Source organism: Rhipicephalus microplus, chromosome 9, assembly GCF_043290135.1.
Source record: "Rhipicephalus microplus isolate Deutch F79 chromosome 9, USDA_Rmic, whole genome shotgun sequence".
NCBI lineage: Eukaryota > Metazoa > Arthropoda > Arachnida > Ixodida > Ixodidae > Rhipicephalus > Rhipicephalus microplus.
Genome location: NC_134708.1, coordinates 97,420,823 through 97,441,174, shown reverse-complemented (window position 1 = coordinate 97,441,174; position 20,352 = coordinate 97,420,823). Strand labels below are relative to the sequence as shown.

General features: G+C 45.5%; 1 protein-coding gene and 10 non-coding genes across 11 annotated transcripts; all 11 read left to right on the top strand.

Annotated features, from left to right (window-relative positions):
- On the top strand, nucleotides 1–1,281 carry LOC142772314 (uncharacterized; the record flags this gene model as incomplete). The annotated part of the gene is made up of 1 exon (XM_075874516.1): nucleotides 1–1,281. A coding segment is annotated over one exon (1,281 nt), but the record flags the coding sequence as incomplete, so codon positions are not given.
- A 3,582-nt stretch (nucleotides 1,282–4,863) lies between these two features.
- TRNAS-CGA (transfer RNA serine (anticodon CGA)) lies at nucleotides 4,864–4,945 on the top strand. Its single transcript has one exon. It is a non-coding gene; the product is annotated as a tRNA-Ser (tRNA).
- A 10,999-nt stretch (nucleotides 4,946–15,944) lies between these two features.
- On the top strand, nucleotides 15,945–16,026 carry TRNAS-AGA (transfer RNA serine (anticodon AGA)). Its single transcript has one exon. It is a non-coding gene; the product is annotated as a tRNA-Ser (tRNA).
- A 150-nt stretch (nucleotides 16,027–16,176) lies between these two features.
- Nucleotides 16,177–16,258, top strand: TRNAY-AUA (transfer RNA serine (anticodon AGA)). Its single transcript has one exon. It is a non-coding gene; the product is annotated as a tRNA-Tyr (tRNA).
- Nucleotides 16,259–18,372: 2,114 nt separating this feature from the next.
- Nucleotides 18,373–18,454, top strand: TRNAS-CGA (transfer RNA serine (anticodon CGA)). Its single transcript has one exon. It is a non-coding gene; the product is annotated as a tRNA-Ser (tRNA).
- A 315-nt stretch (nucleotides 18,455–18,769) lies between these two features.
- TRNAS-AGA (transfer RNA serine (anticodon AGA)) lies at nucleotides 18,770–18,851 on the top strand. The gene has a single exon. It is a non-coding gene; the product is annotated as a tRNA-Ser (tRNA).
- Nucleotides 18,852–19,001: 150 nt separating this feature from the next.
- On the top strand, nucleotides 19,002–19,083 carry TRNAS-AGA (transfer RNA serine (anticodon AGA)). Its single transcript has one exon. It is a non-coding gene; the product is annotated as a tRNA-Ser (tRNA).
- Nucleotides 19,084–19,232: 149 nt separating this feature from the next.
- TRNAS-AGA (transfer RNA serine (anticodon AGA)) lies at nucleotides 19,233–19,314 on the top strand. The gene has a single exon. It is a non-coding gene; the product is annotated as a tRNA-Ser (tRNA).
- Nucleotides 19,315–19,698: 384 nt separating this feature from the next.
- On the top strand, nucleotides 19,699–19,780 carry TRNAS-CGA (transfer RNA serine (anticodon CGA)). Its single transcript has one exon. It is a non-coding gene; the product is annotated as a tRNA-Ser (tRNA).
- Nucleotides 19,781–19,930: 150 nt separating this feature from the next.
- TRNAS-AGA (transfer RNA serine (anticodon AGA)) lies at nucleotides 19,931–20,012 on the top strand. Its single transcript has one exon. It is a non-coding gene; the product is annotated as a tRNA-Ser (tRNA).
- A 150-nt stretch (nucleotides 20,013–20,162) lies between these two features.
- Nucleotides 20,163–20,244, top strand: TRNAS-AGA (transfer RNA serine (anticodon AGA)). Its single transcript has one exon. It is a non-coding gene; the product is annotated as a tRNA-Ser (tRNA).
- Nucleotides 20,245–20,352: the final 108 nt, after the last annotated feature.

Below are 20,352 nucleotides of genomic sequence, written 5' to 3'. Positions count from 1 at the left end.
CACTACCGTGTTGTACTTCCTCGCCTTCCCACCGGTAAGCTTGTTGTGGACTCTGTTTTTCTACATGCGGACTTAGCTGGTCGCCCCTACCGGGTTCAAGATTTTAGAGATGCTCTTCGGGACATCATTGACTTGAAGGAAATAAGCTCCATAGGTCAATTTCCAATGTCTCATGTTTGGATGGTCACATGCAAGTCAACGCTGACGAAAACAAAGTTGGTCACAAGAGGCGAATTTTTCGTCAAAAGTCGTCGATGCCTCGTTATAGACCCGGAGCCCACGGAAGTGAAGCTGAAGCTTATGTGGCTTCCTGAGCGCTTGGAGGACGCCTATGTGTGCGAGGCACTGCAAGATTTTGGGAAGGTCAAGACAATATCACAAGAAAGCTGGAAAGTAGCGGACATGGAACAAATGCGGACGCTAAATAGGGATGTTGTTTTGTCCCTTGCTGATGGAGTTCGCATTGCGGATATTCCTCATATTCTTGTTGTCTGCGGAGTGCAAAGCCTCGTCCTGATACCTGGCCGCCCACCACTTTGCCTTCGGTGCAGTAAGGTTGGACACATCCGTCGAAACTGCAGGACCCCTCGCTGTGACAACTGTCGACGCTTCGGTCATTCGACCGAGGATTGTGTTATGACATACGCCAACAAGCTGCGACAGCACACAAAACAGCCAGATGATAACCTACAAGAGCATATTATGGATGCCACCGAGGTTCTGGACGCAACGGGAGACACTCCGTCAATGCCATATGCTGCAGGCTCTACCACAAGGAATCCAGAAGAGGAAAGAAAGTCACTCGCTGTTGACACAGTTGAAACTTCTGCGTGCAAAGAGCCAAGTGAATCATGCAAGCAGCATACCCGAAACGACTCCACACAACCCATAGCACCAGTGGAAGTTCCTATGAAGAGTGCTGTTGCGCTGACCCATAAAGATGCCGAAAAACCACCAGTACAAGATAGAGACTCTGGGCTGGATGCCGCAGAAAGTTCAACACCTGCTTGCGCTGCAGCTCCGCAGCAGCTTTTTCATCATGGTGCAGTGTCGGAAGATGATATGCAGATCTCTACGGATACAGCAATACTGAAACGTCGCGCATCCTCCAGCTCGGATTCAAGCAAAGGGAGTGACCCAGCGTCAGTGACTAGGGAGTCACGCCGTCGCCGAAAGTCGATGCCAAAGGGGAAGTGTCGCCGATCCCGATCCAGGAGGCCTGCTGGGGGCTCACGGGAAGCCTCAGCGCCAACTCTTGGGACTGATCAAGAGGGACAATAAGCGAATTAGAAGGTAGTCACCATGGCGCAGTCTGAGCGACTCATATTTGCCACCTTGAACGTACGCGGCCTTAGGTCTTCGCAGAAACAAGCACAGCTCCGTAGACTTCTCAATCGGAAGCGTCTCGACTTTGTCGCCATCCAAGAGACAAAGATCGAGAGCGAGGAAGAGACCGAGAAGGCCCTGCGACCTTTTCTGTCTCAGTTTAATGTGTGTGTCTCACATGCTAAAGGTTTATCTGCGGGCTGTTGGTTGTTTCTGAGGAAAAGCCTACCCTGTTCAGCATTCTGCACTAGTGTTGATGAAGAGGGCAGGTATATATGCTGTGATTTTTTGTTGCAAGGAGTGCCATGGAGAATTATCAATCTGTATGCGTTTAATGATGTTCCGAAACGACTTGAGTTATTTGAAAAAGTGCGTAATTTAATTGACGTCGACAGATGCACGGTACTTATGGGAGATTTCAACTGCGTATCTGAAGCTATTGATCGTTATAGTTCGTCTGGAAAAAGAGACAGGAGTGGTGAGCTTTTATCCGGTATTGTAGATAATGCAGGACTAATTGACATCGGGGTCTCGAATCGGGCAACAGCATATACAAGAGTACAAGGCAGCTCTCATGCTCGCCTTGACCGTATTTACATGTCCTCATCACTCCTATCTCGTAAAATTTCCTGCAGCACCGAATCTGTATCATTCTCAGACCATTGTATTGTCATAGCGCAAATTGGTGAAAATCGTCACAAACAATTCCGTCCCCAGTGGGCCCTTTAGAAAATGAATGCGAAGCTCCTCTGTGATCAGGAATTCATGAATCGCGTCCAGATGGCATTGAGGCAATCTTTTTCGATTGGTTTTCATATCTTCGCTGCTTGGGAGCTTTTCAAACAAGAAGTTCGTGCTATAGCTTTAGAAATTGGGGCTGTTAAGTCTTTCTATAGAAAGAATGATGAAAAGATACTTTTTAAAAGTCTTTGCAATCTTTATGAGATGGAATGCAAAATGCCGGGAAAGTACATCAAAGATATTGAGAATATAAAGTGCCAACTACAGAGATATGATGCTGCTCGCTACCAAGGGGCACGTATTAGATCTCGGAACCAGCGCACTTTAAATTCTGAGCAACCAACGCGCCAAGCTTTACTTGATGAGCAACGCCATGCGATTTCTAAAGTTATTCCAGACTTGTACTTTAACGATGTGCTCATAAAAGATAACGGAGACATTACTTTGGCGTTCGAAACGTACTATAACAGCTTATTTAGCTCTTCCTCTGATGATCTTGACGCTCACCTCAAGGCTAGTTTTGTTTCTCTTGTGAACCCCTTGAAGGACGATGATTGTGCAGTCATTAATGGGCCCATTACTATACAGGAAATCGAGCAAGCAATCGACAACTTGCCTTTATTGAAAACACCGGGGCCTGATGGCATCTCAGGCGAATTTTACAAAGCTTTCAAGAAAACGCTTGCTCCTATATTGCTGAATATTTTTCAGATGAGTTATGACATGGATACACTCCCACAATCTTTTTGCAAAAGTCACACTGTGTTAATACCGAAAACAACTGACAAGGAAAAACTTCGCTTCGTCGAGGGCTACAGACCAATATTGCTGTCAAATGTGGACTACAAAATTTTCGCAAAAGTATTAGCAAATAGGTTGCAATTCGCTATGTCGATCCTCATTGGGTCTCATCAGACATGTGGGATTAGAGGTCGATCCATACAAACCAATATTCATGTCGCTCGAACAGTGCTTCAATACTGTCATGGTTCTCAAAAACATCTTGCAATGCTACAGGTAGACCTTGCAAAAGCTTTTGATCGTGTTCGTCATTCCTTCCTTTTTTCTCTTCTCGAACAAGCTAATGTTGGCAAAGTTCTTCTTAAAGGCGTTAAATTATGCTATAATGAATGCTCAACTCGTCTGATAGTTAATGGTCAACTCTCTAAGCCAGTTTCTAATCACTCTTCTGTAAAACAGGGATGCCCGATGTCACCTCTTTTATTTGCACTTTATCTAGAACCACTGTGCTTAAGCATAATACAGTCGAGTTGCATTCGTGGCTTTCGAATATTAGGCAGTGAGGTTAAAGTATTGGCTTATGCAGACGATGTCGCATTCTTTTGCACAGATAAACCAAGTGTCGAAAATGAGGTATATACTATTGAAAAGTTCGGCGTAGTATCAGGAGCTCGTTTAAATGCCTCTAAAAGTTTAGGACTGTGGTTTGGCTTGTGGGGTAGCACACCGAACCACTTTGCAGGGATTAATTGGACAAGAACTCCTCCAACATACCTCGGTGTACCATTGCATGCATATAGATTCAGTGCGCATTACTGGAAGGAACGCGTCCCTAAGCTTGAACGACAGGCCCAGACATTTGTGCCCTATCGACTTTCGATATTTGGGAGAGCTGAAGCTTGCAATAGTTTCTTAGCAACAAAACTTTACTATGTATTGCAACTTATTCATTGCGCAAGATTCTATATACAACGCTTTCATCGAATTTTCGCTACTTTCATATGCTCTTCGACTTTTGAGCCCATGCGTCGTGATAACATATTCAAGCCAGTTAGTAAGGGTGGGTTAGGACTAAAACACCTTTATCTATGGCAAATAGTGTCCCGATTCTTCTTTTTTCGAGACAATTCCCATCCTGTAATCCGTTGCTTCTTGCAGGTTACACTCGTTGATTGCTTACCAGATTTAATTGTTTCATCCAACTTTTCCGAACGCCCATGCTTGTGGGGATTCATGCAGGAGGTTCACCTCGCAGTTCAGTTCCTTAAAGCTCGCTTCTCTGTAGAATACGTGTACACAGTATCGCGCAAGGCGCTGTATAAGGACCTACTGAGTACACTCTTCCCCCCTCCATTGTACCGTTCACTCTACGCCAATCTTCCAGGTCACGATGTGTTGAAGCGAGTGCGCAAAATGTACATTCCACCGAATTCAAAAACATTCTGCTATAAACTCCACTCTGAAACATTGGCGGTAAACACATGGTTAGAAAGAAAAGGTATTTTCATTCCGTCTGTTAACTGCCGTCTATGTGATGTGCCGGAAACGATTGAACATTGCTTTGTTAGCTGCAAAGATGCCATACTGTTTTGGGATGTCCTTCAGCGAGCACTGAAAAAACGTTTTGTCATTAATTCTCACACAATACGTTATCTTCTGCCAGCAGCGCTTCATGAAGTACCATATGATATGTTTTTCTTCATGGGTATGCACAGCTTGTGGAAGACACGAATGCAAGACCGCAATGTAGAGCCCATCACCTCTTCAAGCGCACACTTCATTCCAATGGCTATCCACCTAAAAAACATTTACGACGAGCTAGACTTTAGACCGGACTGGTACTCCGTCTTTGAGAACTGTTTGACCTCACCCCTTTTTTGTTTGTATAACACAATGTGAAGAACTCTCCATGTGAGGAACTCGCGCTGTGTTAGGCATTTAGTGTTTATGAGTAACACTTGAACGCTTACTTTCGCGATTTGATTGTACTTTTGTTCGCTCGATTTTGTCATGATTGCCCAAGTACTTTAATAAATACCATGGTAGAAAAAAAAGGCAGTCGTGGCCGAGTGGTTAAGGCGATGGACTCGAAATCCATTGGGGTTTCCCCGCACAGGTTCGAATCCTGTCGGCTGCGTAACTTTTTTTTACTTTTTGTTTCTTGGACAACACCAATAACCGCCTGAAAATCGAAACTTGAGCAAGTTGGTACGTATTCATCTTGATTTTAGCACCGCACTGGGGGACAAGGACTAAGAAGAAAACAATGTGCACGACATGGGCGCTGACTCGCAACTGAATTTTGTCAAGAAAAAAAAGCATGCAGATATAAAGGTAAAGAACAACATAATAAAAATGGCCCCGTATCTACATGTTATACTGCAAATGTCATCGAAAGACGATATACTTGCGTCTGAATAGAGTAAACAAAACGTTTATTTGATGTTCTGCGCAAGCAAATCGGTGAGTGGTATTTTGGAGGCGCTGCGTTATGCTCGAGCGTGCAGCGGAGGCAAACGAGCGCATTAGGTCACGTCACACGTGAGACATGGGCGCTATCTGGCAGTTATCTTGAATAACGAATCACGCGGCGTGCGCACCCTTCTCGGAGGCGATAAGGTGTAGAACGCAAGGTGTCGGGTACCAAGGTGCCATCACTGTGTTGTCTTAGCAAAGCGTTGGAAACACTTGCCTTTTCGTGCAAGCGTTGCATCGTCAGTGCAGCGTGATAAAAGCTACGGTCCTTAGAATTACTTATGTATGCCTTTTCTAGTAAAAGACACACATACAGAATATTGATGTGTTGTTATGGTGATTACCATTCATGCTTTGGGAATGCTTGCCGAATGTGATTCACCCATCCTTATTCTTTTAGGCATTTCACTCTTGTGGTTCGGCTCCACGGTTACTACATGTCCTATGTAAACATATTCCTTTACACCTCCCGGCTTCTCTCCAGCTATCGCAAAGTGCTGTTTTATGCCAAGACTGTTGCACAGTACTTTAGTTTTGCGCATATTGATTTGCGGACCTACTGCTTTCGGTGTTCGGTTCTGTAATCAAGAGCTGTGATTCGTCGCCTGAGTTGCTCATCAAGGCAATGAATGTCATCCGCAAATCGCAGCCTACTAAGGTACTCCCCATTAACTCTTATCCCTAACTCTTCCCAGTCTAGGGCCCTGAAAACCTACGGTACACACGCGGTGAATCGCATTGGAGAGTCCCTGTCTACCTGCCTAACACCCTTTCTTTTTTTTTGGGGGGGGGGGGGGCGGTTGTCGCTTTTTTTATTAGGAATTATGTTGGCTGTATATTCACTGTAGATTTCTTTCAGTATGTTTATGTATGTTTCGTCGATGCCCTGATTCCGTAGTGCCTGCATTACTGCTGATGTCTCGACTGAGTCAAACGCTTTCTATGAAGGCTAAGTATAGGGGTTGTTTGTATTCCGTGCACTTCTCTATTACACATTGATGGTATGAATATTGTCTATTGTGCACTAGCCTTTACAAAATCCTGCTTGTTCCTATGGTTAGTTTAACTTCAGTAGTGTCTCAATTCTATACGATTTTTGGGTGTCATTCTTATTGAAAGGCCAACTCCGACAGATCCATTTAATCATGTGTGTTCTAAAGCCTCTCCTTTTGTCGGTATAATCTACAAAATGAGAAATTTATTATCAATATGGTTTAAAAAACAAATGTACTACGCTACTGTGAAATCCTACCTTCATTACTGCATACTGATATGGGGAAGCAATACACAATCTAATTTGCAACCACTATTTGTTTGGCGAAAAATACTGATTCGTGCCACCTGCAATATGAATTATAGCGACAGTACAAACGAACACTGGAGCGAACTGAGTATTGTAAACATACACAACTTGAGAACCTTGCAGTTGGCTTTTGAGACACATCAGTTACTTGAGAACGACACCTCCTTTTCACTCACTGCTTCCAGTTCTCGAAGACATCGGTCGTACACATTACGATATGTTAGCTATGGGAATAACAGGATCAGGACAAACTATGGTTCACAAATGTTGTACCACCAGATTACGAAACTGTTCAACAACAACAAAGGTACAAAATAACTGTAAGAAATCACAAATCAGGAAGAATAATAAAGCACCACATAGGTCAAGTACTTCTTTCCTATAGTTTTTTACAGTGAAAGCTGTTATGAGACCACAAAAAGCGTCGCACGCGGCGCCGTAATTGTCCGACGCCACCGCTGCCGGTGTTCGTAACCACTGCCGCACGAAATAAGAAACTGAAGTGAAAAACGCCACGGACACAATGGGATTCCAACCCGGGTCCCCTGCATGCCAGCTTAGCTAGTATTCTACCGCTGAGCCACGACAGCTTTTTTTTTAGGGACGAAGCTCCTAAAGGCGTGGATCTGTCCATCCTTTGTTGGTATGTATGTATGTATGTATGTATGTATGTATGTATGTATGTATGTATGTATGTATGTATGTATGTATGTTCGTATGCATGTATGTATGTATGTATGTATGTATCTATGTATGAATGTATGTACGTATGCATGTACTTGAAGAATTACAGGCCGATCAGCTTGCTCTCTGTAGCATACAAGCTATTTACAAAGGTGATTGCTAACAGAGTAAAGAGAACATTAGAATTCAATCAACCAAAGGAACCAACAGAATTTCGAACAGGCCACTCAACAATCGACCACATTCATACTATCCATCAGGTAATAGAGAAATGCTCAGAATATAACCAACCACTATACATAGCCTTCATAGATTACGAGAAGGCGTTTGATTCAGTGGAAATATCAGCCGTCATGCAGACACTGCGGAATCAGAGCGTCGATGAAATATATATAAACATCATGGAAGAAATCTGCAGGGGATCAACTGCTGCGATAGTGCTTCATAAAGAAAGCAACACAATACCAATAAAAAAGGGTGTAAGGCAGGGGGACGCAATCTCCCCGATGTTATTTACCGCTGCTTACGGGAGGTTTTCAGAAGCCTAGAACGGGAACAGTTAGGGATAAGAGTTAATTGTGAGTACCTTAGTAACCTGCGCTTCGCCGATGACTTGCATTGCTGAGTAACTCAGGGGACGAATTGCAACTCATGATTACGGAGTTAGACAAGGAGAGCAGAAAGGTGGGTCTTAAAATTATTCTGCAGAAAATGAAAGTAATGTAAAACAACATCGGAAGAGAGCAGTGCTTCGGCATAGGTAATAGGGCACTTCAAGTTGTAAAAGACTATGTCTGCTTGGGGCAGGTAATAACCGCGGAGCCGAAGCACGAGACTGAAGTAACTAGAAGAATAAAGAATAGGGTGGATCACATTTGGCAAGCACTCTTAAACTATGAGAGGTAAATTGCCACTATCCCTCAAGAGGAAGGTATATAACAGCAGTATCTTGCCGGTACTTAGCTACGGAGCAGAAACCTGGAGACTTACACAGAGGGTTCGGCTTATGTTGAGGACGACGCAGTGAGCAATGGAAAGAAAAATGGTAGGTTTAACCTTAAGAGACAAGAAGAGAGCAGAGTGGATTAGGGAACAAACGGGGGTTAAGGATATCATAGCTGAAATCAAGAAGAGGAACTGGACATGGGCCGGGCATGCAGCGCGTAGACAGGATAACCGCTGGTCATTAAGGGTAACTGACTGGAATCCCAGAGAAGGCAAGCGGGTTAGGGGGAGACAGAAGGTTAGGTGGGCAGATGATATTAAGAAGTTTGCGGGTATAAATTGGCAGCAGCAAGCACAGGACCCGGTTAACTGGCGGAACATGGGAGAGGCCTTTGTCCTGCAGTGGACGTAGTCAAGCTGATGATGATGATGATGATGATGATTATGATGTAGTATGTATGTATGTATGTATGTATGTATGTATGTATGTATGTATGTATGTATGTATGTATGTATGTATGTATGTATGTATGTATGTATGTATGTATGTGCGTATGTATGTATGTATGTATGTATGTATGTATGTATGTATGTATGTATGTATGTATGTATGTATGTATGTACGTACGTGACCGACTATAGTTCCGCCTTTGGCAGCTGCCCACTAATTCGTTCTTGCAAACAGCCCGCACTGCCCCATCACCGATCCACCCCTTCACCGACCACAAAGCCGTTATAATGAAGGGAGAACGGAAGCGACGTATTGCCACCATTTACGAATCGTATAATTTCTTGTATAAATATATACAGCATTTGTATATATAACCCTTCAGCGCTTTACCATACTCATCCTAATTCAATCCGTGGATATGCAGTGACTGTTTTTTCCTTTGATGCATGAAAAAAATGCCATAAAGTGTGATCATCATATTATTTCTATACGATTCTTTTTCCATTTCATCATTTCAAAATTATGCTCACCTGCACACATGTGCAAGACACAGTTTTTTTTATTCCTGAGCCTGACCGGTGCGTGCTTGCGACTCCTCTGCAAACTGGCCTTCAGCAGGCTTGATGTCGGCAAACTAGTCGCGTTAATAAGAGTAATAAAGCGTTTGGGAACAGCAAAAGAAACAACCAGGTATCACACATTGCGAATTGCGCAACGAGTGGGTCGTCGAATACTGCAAGCCATTACAAAAGCTTGATGTTGTTTGCCTAATAACTGTGCCGCATACCCACTGTGACGGATCATGCCCCAGATCGCAAAAGCTCCTGGCATAATTCTTCATTGTCGTAAGTCACAGCATAAAACAAATGCACGAAATTTCTTGCAAGTGTGCAACGGGTACCACGCTTTTCCAAAGAATGACGAAAAATGGCGTCATGAATGCTTGCCTACTACACATTGACTGATGGCGTAGTGGGTACCCTACAAATGTGCTTGCAGCAGTTGCCTAAAGAGTGTTAAAAAAAAGGTTTGAAAGGCCGGTCTTCAAGCTTCCGCTTTGACAGGGCTGCACCTTCTGCGCAGACCTGGAGGTTTTTTTATTTTAATTTATTCAGTGCACACCACCTGCAATTTTTCTTTATTGTTTTCGGTCTCAACACTGGTACTTTTGATTATACATTTACCTGTAGAATGTTATTTTATCTTTCCATATGTGTATTCAAACATGTATGTGAACAACTACTTCTTTTGTGTACGTTTTTCAGTCGCTTCCGTTTCTGTTGTCTGTGCTTGTGTTGAAAATTGTTTCAGGTGGGAGGACCTCTTCAGGCGCCAATGCCTTTAGTCTTCCCTTTTCGGACCTAAATTTTTTTGCACTTGAATAAAATCAATTCACTATTATTTTTCAAGTGTAAGATGTCTTTCGACAAACTGCGTTTTAATTTAAAACTATTATCACAATGCAACAAGGGCCGATGCTTTAGCCCTAGCTGTCTGCCACCGCCGTGGTTGTCCGCAATCCATATCACGCAAAAAATAAAAATAAAAATAAAACTATGGTGGACTACATAGGAATGGAACCCAGTAACTCCGCGTGCATTTTCCCGGAACTTCGACGATGCTTGAAACTCCCTTGAATACTTACCCTATTCAGGCTTCATGCACTGTAACGAATCACGTTGACGCAAGTAATAACGTGTTTTAGAACATTAAAGTGACGACCAGGCGCCACACAATGCGAATTTAGTGATGCTACTACTGCGCCAATTGCACCAAACTGCGCCCAAGTGCCCTGACTGCTACACCCTGCTTCATTTACTCAAAATTTAGTGAGTCTGCACCCAACCTGCCCCAAATGGTGTACGCCATACGTACGAAGCGATCCGGGCCAGGAGAAACAGAGAAACTACTTTATTAAAGTGAAAAATAGTATTTTTCACAAATAGTAGGTGGTCAGGCCATGCGCAACTGCCACCTTCTTGGCTTGTTGTGTGACCCAGAGCTGTATCTCGAGGCTCAGAATTGTCAAGACAAACTGCTCCTAATGCCATCTATGTGCACGATACAGTGAACGGCCTGATTTTTCGGACTTCGACACGGCGAATTCATCCAATAACTAAGGTTGAAATTCGCGAATTGTTGTTTTTTTAATTTTTGTTCAAGTGACAAAATTGCCACAGCCATGCCTGAAATACCTGTAATGCCTTCCAGTGCAACCATTACCTTTTAGGGGCGAAGCTCCTTATGGCGTGGCTTGTGCGTCCCTCGTAGTACGTAACCACCAGTGGCACATACCCGAAGTAGCGGTCCTTACGATTATGACCTCCAAGGTGGTTCCAGTGAGAGATTTCTTCTGTGCGTTGTTGAACAATAAAAGATAGTGCTCAATGCACATGTTAATGGCTGCCAAGGGGGAATGAGAGACAGGAGCATTCGGCCTCTAGGTAACGCGCACGCTGCGATCCCCATTAGCAGCTATTGGCATGTACATTGAGCACGATCTGATAAGAAAGGGTTGCTACGTTATACTCCCTGGGTGTGAACCTCCTTGGTTTTAGAAAGGTTTAGCGAGCGTTGGGCCGCATAGCCACGAATACAGTGAACTAGTATATACCATGAACTCGAGGTGGTTAAAGGTGGGAAGTAAACCCGAAGCGCAAGCCGCAAGAAAGTGTGCATGTGCCACCTCCAGTTTAGTCCTTGAAATGTCCGCTGGATGGCGGTGCTTCTATATGGAGAATATATGATGAAAAGATTCGAGATGGCTGTACTTGGAGTGCTAAATAGATGGACGAACGGACACACAGACAGATGCATGGATGGACGCATGAACGGACGCAGGCGCAGATGCATGGACGAACGCAGGGACGGACGCACGAACAGACGCACGCAGGAACGGACGGAAGCAAGAACGAATGGACGGACGAATGCTTCGCCCCACTCCCCATCAGTCACTCCGTGGATATGCTGCCATTTTATTGTCCACTACCTGGCTCTCAGGATTGCATTTTCAATTAAATACTCGAAAATGCCAATTACTAGCGAAAAAAATTGTGCTTTTTTAAAAGACGCAAAACATGCAGCACACACACACACATACATGCATATATATATATATATATATATATATATATATATATATATATATATATATATATATATATATATATATATATATATATATATATATATATATATATATGTATATGTATATGTATATATATATATATATATATATATATATATATATATATATATATATATATATATGTGTGTGTGTGTGTGTGTGTGTGTGTGTGTGTGTGTGTGTGTGTGTGCGTGCGTGTGTGTGTGTGTGTGTCACACACAGGTCCCGTTAATTCGGGAGGCAATCGCCGGGCTAATTCCAAGGGCCGAAGTATCGGCCCCCCGAACCACATCACGAAAGCGTGGACAATTTAGAAGTGGTCCTTTTTGGCGCGCCAGCGGACGCCGGCTGTGGCCCAAAGAACAAGTCAGAGCCGAGAGTTGATAAACAACACAAAACTATATTCTCAATAATGGCAGATCAAAAAATCAATACACAAGTATGCACACTCAACAATAGTTGAGTACAATATGTCGCCAAACAAAAAACGTACTACACAGTACAATCAGCCACACTCGAAACAACGGGGACTGACAACAATACGCACTACAATGCAGTCGCATGCATTGAACAACCAAGACACCTAAAGACTAAAGAGATAGAAAACCTATTCAGTCCAAAGTTCTTGGAACAAAAGTCTGGATAATACTCTTCCGAGAATCACTCACTCAAAGTCCAGCGTTGTTGTCGTTCCGCTGCCCCTGAAGTTTTGTCTTCCAGGAAACCTCGCCGAAGTTTCTCTTCCAGGAAACCTCGCGTCTTCAATTGGCCACTCTCCAAGCTTCAAACTTCTTCGCCGGAAACACGTCGGCCTCACACACGCAGCTGTTGCCACGCGTCTTCGCTCGTTAGCGGTAGACACACGCTCTTGCCTGTAGCTCGAGCCTTCACCCCTCAGGTGGAAATCCTCTTCTTCTCCTGCTTTGTCCCTACGGACAAAACCTTCGCCGACTACACGGCGGAATCCCTACGCGCTCTGGCGCTAACTTCCGTCTTCTCCTGCTCTCTCGTCTCGGCTGCTCGATTAAATACCTTCCGCGCGAGATTCCAGAAGGTTCTCGTCATTTCGTCGGCGCGATACGCAGCGAAGGCTGGGGAGAGGGCGAGCCGGTTGGAATGCCCTCCGCGATGAGTGACTCAACCCGGCGTGACCACGCCGCTTTCGGTCTAGAAATTTCGCGGGCTTGCTCGGCCGCCGATGTGGGGTGAGGAGGTTCGTCGGCGAAGCCACGCTTACGAGGGGAGAGCGCGCGCCCAGGGAGCCTTGGATGTTTGTTTTCTTTTTTTTTCTTTTGACCTCCCGGCATCTCTCCCGCGCGTTATCGCAAGAATTTGGCGGCGCGCCCATTTTTAGCGCTCGTTCTGTGACAATATATATATATATATATATATATATATATATGTGAGATCTAACAGACAGTAATGCCAAGTAATGTACAGGGGAAGTTATTAGAACCAATGGAATGTAACTAAGAAGAAAGAAAAGTGGATGAAAAAATAACCAGCCGTGAGCAGAGAACGAAAAAGAACGAGAAAAAACAAGAAGAGATCGAGCGAGCACCGCAAGAAAGGACGCAAGCGCAGATCAAAATACACGAGATAGAGGCTGAGGTCGAATCGGTATGTGTTTGGCAGTACTGAGTGCAATATGTTGTGTTAATGTGGGTGTTATCCTGTGTGACAACTGTATGTCGAGCCAGTCGAAATGTTTGTTACGGGGATGTGATGTATAGTATTGTACAATTGTTGTAATGAGAGAACTTTGTACATTTGTATTGTTTGGAATATGTGATGGAGTGTTGTACTCATGTACCTGTGGTTAGATTTCACGTGCTGTGAGATTGAATTACAATGTACAATTGTATTGAGGGATCTATTGTGAATGTGACGTGTCATGAGCGACGGACTATGTTGCAGTCTTTGAGTGTGTGGGGACTGTCCGCCCTCGTTTGCGTGGTTTTGAATATTATGAGATAATATACTTAAAGTGGGGGCAGTGTCACAATACGAGTGCTCAAAAAGGGCGCGCTGCCAAAATCTCGCCACAAAGAGCAGAAGTGACGCCGCGAGGTCAACGCTAAAAAAAGAAAACAAGCATCCAAAGACTCCCCGGGCACGCGTCCATCTCCCCTCGGAAGCGTAGGTTCGTCAACGAACCTCCTCGCATCGGCGGCCGAGCAAGCCCTAGAGAGTTCTCGATGGAAAGGGGCGTGGTGATGCACGGTTGCGTCATCCGTCACGGACGGCCCTCGTACCGTCTCGCCCTTTCCCCAGCCTTCGCTGCGTATCGCGCCGACGAAATGATGAGAACTTTCTGGAATCTCGTGCAGAAGGTATTTAATCGAGCAGCCGAGATGGGAAAGGAGGAGAAGAAGGAAGTTAGCGCCAGTGTGCGTGGGGTATTCCGCCTCGTCTGTCGGTGAAGGTGAAAAGATGCGAGATTCTTCTCCTGCTTTGTCCTTAGTGACAAGCAGGAGAAGAAGAAAGTATGCGCCAGAGTGCGTAGGGTGTTCCGCCTTGTGGGTGAAGGCTTTTGTCTTCCGTGACAAAGGAGGAGAAGAAGAGGATTTCCACCTGAGGGGTGAAGACTCGAGCTACAGGCAAGAGGTGTGTCTACCGCTATCGAGCGAAGACGCGCGGCAACAGCTGCGTGTGTGAAGCCGACGTGTTTCCGGCGAAGAAGTTTGGAGCCTGGAGAGCGGTCAATTGAAGACGCGAGGTTTCCTGGAAGAGAAACTTCGGGGGCAGCGGAACGACAACAACCCTGGACTTTGAGTGAGTGATTCTCGGAAGAGTATCATCCAGACTTTTGTTCCAAGAACTTTGGACTGAATAAGTTTTCAAACTCTTTAGTCTTTAAGTGACTTGGTTGTTCGATGCATGCGACTGCATTGTAGTGCGTGTTGTTGTCGGTGTCCGTTGTTTCGAGAGTGGCTGATTGTACTGTGTAGTACATTGTTTGATTGGTGACATATTGTATTCAACTATTGTCGAGTGTGCATACTTGTGTATCGTTTTGATCTGCCATATATTGAGAATATAATTTTGTTTTGTTTATCAACTCTCGGCTCTGACTTGTTCTTTGGGCCACAGCCGGCCTCCGCTGGCGCGCCAAATAGGACCACTTCTAAATTGTCCACGCTTTCGTGGTGCGGTTCGGGGGCCGATACTTTGGCCCTTGGAATTAGCCCGGCGATCGCCTCCCGAATTAACGGGACCTGTGACAACAGATCACAGAGCTTGTGAAGGTCTTGGGATTGTGAAGGTATTGGTTGCACGCACTGGCAAATCTAGTCTCTTCATGACTAGGAGCACCTCTACAGAAATAGGAATGACTCGAGCTCTCTTAATGTGCTCCCTCTGTGACTGCTGGAACTGTTACCATCCAGCGAACCTGAAAGTGGTCTGGAAGCATGCATGGCAGCATCATCTAGGTGGACTGTGATTTGCCTCAGAGCTTTCAGGGCAGACAAGGGCCTAATGGCTGGTTGCTAGGTTAGCTTTTTTTAATACATACGATTAAGTAAACATCACTTATTATGCACACATTGAGAACCCAAACATGGTTGCTAACAGTGGATGCTTGCATCATTCTCACACACAACGCTAATTGAACATGTAATAGAAGTTAACAATTAGATAATTGAGAATGTTCAAAGTTTGAAGCCTGCAGCTTGAGCATTAAACTTCATCCATTTGAGGCTGAAAACCTCTTGCTGTTGAACGAGCACAAATAGTTTGATTCCTTATTGAACTCTCGAGCTTTTGGCTCACTCGGCGGATCAAGTTCTTTGGAAGGAAATAGAAAGTGGTTGTAAGTCGTCTGACTGTTCAGAACTTGCATGGAGAAAGGCCTATCGTACAAGCCTCACATGGCACAGGGCCAATAAATGCACCTTCTACCTGACGTACCTTTTTTCTCTCTCTCTCTCTCGATGCTGTGGCATGTTGTGTTTCAGCTGAACGTGTTCACCACAATTGCAGTGAGCTAGGTTTGGTCACTGTGGGGCAGAGAAGTAATTCTGACGCGAAGGATGAGAGCACAGCACGCTGTCCAAGCATACGTTACGCACGAAAAAATGTGCTTACTTAATTGCGAAAGTCTTCAGGTAATGCGTGACTCAACCCCTTCCGCACGGAACGTTGTCCCGGCAGTCGTGGCCGAGTGGTTAAGGCGATGGACTAGAAATGCATTGGGGTTTCCCCGCACAGGTTCGAATCCTGTCTACTGCGAATCTTTTTTTTCGAGGTGCTGTTAATTTTTGCATAACGAATTCGCACGCTGTCCCAGCATACGTCACGCACGAACAATTGTGCTTACTTAATTGCGAAAGTCTTCAGGTAATGCGTGACCCAACCCCTTCCGCACGGAACGTTGTCCCGGCAGTCGTGGCCGAGTGGTTAAGGCGATGGACTATAAATCCATTGGGGTTTCCCCGCACAGGTTTGAATCCTGTCGACTGCGAATCTTTTTTTTCGAGGTGCTGTTAATTTTTGCATAACGAATTCGCACGCTGTCCCAGCATCCGTCACGCACGAACAATGGACCATATGCGAAATTGCTTTTTGTTCTGGCAACACTGTGCATTTTGACCCCGCCGCCATTTTAATGTGGGCGAGCTGTCGACGGCAACGCGTTCGCTAGTACGGCCGTACGACTCCTGAACACTTGCTTCACTGCGCTGAGCTACTGCGATGGCCACAGCAAGACGTTTCCCTGTGCCCAAACATGTGATGTGGACAAACTGTTTAGGAATCTTGCTACATCTTGCCACTTGTATGTCATTACATCTTTCGGAAAGTGGTGGAAGGATACCTACAAGATATAAGCATACAAACATTCATTGCGACGTCATGAGCTATGTTTCTCTTAGCTGTTTAAGCGATTGTTGTTCACAAACACAGTCACTATCACAAATTGATCTCACAGGGAATAGAGGTCACACTTATATGTGCATTGAAGGACTAATGATGCACTTCTAATGTGACCCCCTCCCCCTCAGTTTTTTCTGTGCACACTCCCGTTTCCTAGCAGCCTTTCCTTGATATGGCCCTTCACAGCAAGCCTTAAGAGGCATATAGTCACTTGTGGACACTCGGGGGAATTTAAATCAGTTATTTTTTATATCTAAGTAGCTTCAAAGGTTTCTAGGAGCGGCGAGTGTAAGGCAGCCAAAATGCTGAATCCCATACAACTAAGTTATGGCTGTCTCCACAGCTGTATGTTTTATAATGCAACATGAAAAATTTTTCAAGTGAGGTGAGTTGCAACTCACCTCACTTGAAACAGCTTGAAACTTGAAACACAAAAAACAGCTGCAATGCAACTGAGCCAAAGAGACTAAAATGCAGAGAATGAATCCCGCCTTACGAATAAATAGGACTGCCGCGCTCTGAACTTATGCAGAACGTCATTTAGTCAAGCCCTGGCGATACTTATGGTGCCAGTTTTCGAAACCTACGCCAGTGCGCCCCGCTATCTTTTCCATTTTATTTCGTTGGTAAAGGGAAATTAGTGAGGGAGGCCCCAATGGAAAAGTTGCGTCCGCGCACGTTGGGGGAATTGAAGTGCCTGAGCAGATACTTTTCTGTTCCAAAGTGGGCATAGCCCTTTATCTTCCGAATGACTGTTTTATTGCTGCGCGGTGACCGTACTTGTGGACACAACAGAGCTTGAACGCGCACAAGCAACCGAGCTGCCTTTCTAGGATGCGTGTACCGCATGTTACTCGGAGTAGCGGAAGCTCTGCACGTCTCTGTGCGCAATCACCTTCAAAAATAACATTTCTACGTCGTCTACCTACATGGAGTAATCTCGTCACAAAAAAGCCCGTCCTAACAGTTCGGTTCAGTCACACTAGTTACCCCACCAGCAGTGGCGGACTCTCTATTCGACTGCAGAGAATCACCGGGGTTCTTAAATGTACCATCTCAGACTCCCCGCGGATAGTCTGCGGGTAGTCCGAGGCTTCCCCGAAGTCAAGAAAATTTGAATGCCGCACAGCTTCTCAGCGAGTTCGAGACGGTAAATCGAAGAGCAGCACTGTTGTGTAGAGGCCCAACGTAGTGCAAACACCATAGCCGCAAAGCTGACAAACCTATAAAAACACAGCCTGTCCGAAATACAAAAAAATGGTTAGTCCTGCATTGCTCTCGTGCAGCCCGCGCACTGTGGAGATACATGCATCCTATAGACTGGGCCCATAAAGCTTGTGCACGCCATACCCTGTTTTGCATTTAAATGATCGCTGCAAAATCGTAATTCATGCCACATACCTAGCTCCCATCGCTGTCTTTGACACCGCGCTGCTTGCACAGCGGCGCACAGCAGCGTACTGACATTTCGCCAGCAAAAAAAAATCTCACTGCGACAGTCGAAGTGTTGAAACACATACGTTCGCATGTGGGTCCTCCGCGCGTAGTGGTCAAGCCTCGCCAGCATCAAAATGGCGGATATGGTACCTGCTGCGTTCACTAGATGGCGCTGTTAATTTCGCATATTGCCTATTGTGCTTACTTAATTGCAAAAGTCTTCAGGTAATGCGTGACCCAACCCCTTCCGCACGGAACGTTGTCCCGGCAGTCGTGGCCGAGTGGTTAAGGCGATGGACTCGAAATCCATTGGGGTTTCCCCGCACAGGTTCGAATCCTGTCGGCTGCGTAAACTTTTTTTTCGAGGTGCTGTTAATTTTTGCATAACGAATTCGCACGCTGTCCCAGCATTCGTCACGCACGAACAATTGTGCTTACTTATTTGCAAAAGTCTTCAGGTAATACGTGACCCAACCCAACGTGTTCACCACAATTGCAGTGAGCTAGGTTCGGTCACTGTGGGGCAGAGAAGTAATTCTGACGCGAAGGATGACAGCGCAGCACGCTGTCCAAGCATACGTTACGCACGAAAATGTGCTTACTTAATTGCGAAAGTCTTCAGGTAATGCGTGACCCAACCCCTTCCGCACGGACCGTTGTCCCGGCAGTCGTGGCCGAGTGGTTAAGGCGATGGACTAGAAATCCATTGGGGTTTCCCCGCACAGGTTCGAATCCTGTCGACTGCGGATCTTTTTTTTCGAGGTGCTGTTAATTTTTGCATAACGGATTCGCACGCTGTCCCAGCATACGTCACGCACGAACAATTGTGCTTTCTTAATTGCGAAAGTCTTCAGATAATGCGTGACCCAACCCCTTCCGCACGGAACGTTGTCCCTGCAGTCGGGGCCGAGTGGTTAAGGCGATGGACTAGAAATTCATTGGTGTCTCCCCGCACAGGTTCGAATCCTGTCGACTGCGAATCTTTTTTTTCGAGGTGCTGTTATTTTTGCATAACCAATTCGCACGCTGTCCCAGCATCCGTCACGCACGAACAATTGTGCTTACTTAATTGCGAAAGTCTTCAGGTAATGCGTGACCCAACCTCTTCCGCACGGAACGTTGTCCCGGCAGTCGTGGCCGAGTGGTTAAGGCGATGGACTAGAAATCCATTGGGGTTTCCCCGCACAGGTTCGAATCCTGTCGACTGCGAATCTTTTTTTTTCGAGGTGCTGTTAATTTTTGCATAACAAATTCACACGCTGTCCCAGCATCCGTCACGCACGAACAATTGTGCTTACTTAATTGCGAAAGTCTTCAGGTAATGCGTGACCCAACCCCTTCCGCACGGAACGTTGTCCCGGCAGTCGTGGCCGTGTGGTTAAGGCGATAAACTAGAAATCCATTGGGGTCTCCCTGCCCAGGTTCGAATCCTGTCGACTGCGAATCTATTTTTTTCGAGGTGCTGTTAATTTTTGCAAAACGAATTCGCACGCTGTCCCAGCATCCGTCACGCACGAACAATTGTGCTTACTTAATTGCGAAAGTCTTAAGGTAATGCGTGACCCAACCCCATCCGCACGGAACGTTGTTCTGGCAGTCGTGGCCGAGTGGTTAAGGCGATGGACTCGAAATCCATTGGGGTTTCACCACACAGGTTCGAATCCTGTCGGCTGCGTAAATTTTTTTTCGAGGTGCTGTTAATTTTTGCATAACGAATTCGCACGCTGTCCCAGCATCCGTCACGCACGAACAATTGTGCTTACTTAATTGCGAAAGTCTTCAGGTAATGCGTGACCCAACCCCTTCCCCACGGAACGTTGTCCCGGCAGTCGTGGCCGAGTGGTTAAGGCGATGGACTAGAAATTCATTGGCGTTTCCCCGCACAGGTTCGAATCCTGTCGACTGCGAATCTATTTTTTCGAGGTGCTGTTAATTTTTGCATAACCAATTCGCACGCTGTCCCAGCATCCGTCACGCACGAACAATTGTGCTTACTTAATTGCGAAAGTCTTCAGGTAATGCGTGACCCAACCTCTTCCGCACGGAACGTTGTCCCGGCAGTCGTGGCCGAGTGGTTAAGGCGATGGACTAGAAATCCATTGGGGTTTCCCCGCACAGGTTCGATTCCTGTCTACTGCGAATCTTTTTTTTCGAGGTGCTGTTAATTTTTGCATAACCAATTCGCACGCTGTCCCAGCATCCGTCACGCACGAGCAATTGTGCTTACTTAATTGCGAAAGTCTTCAG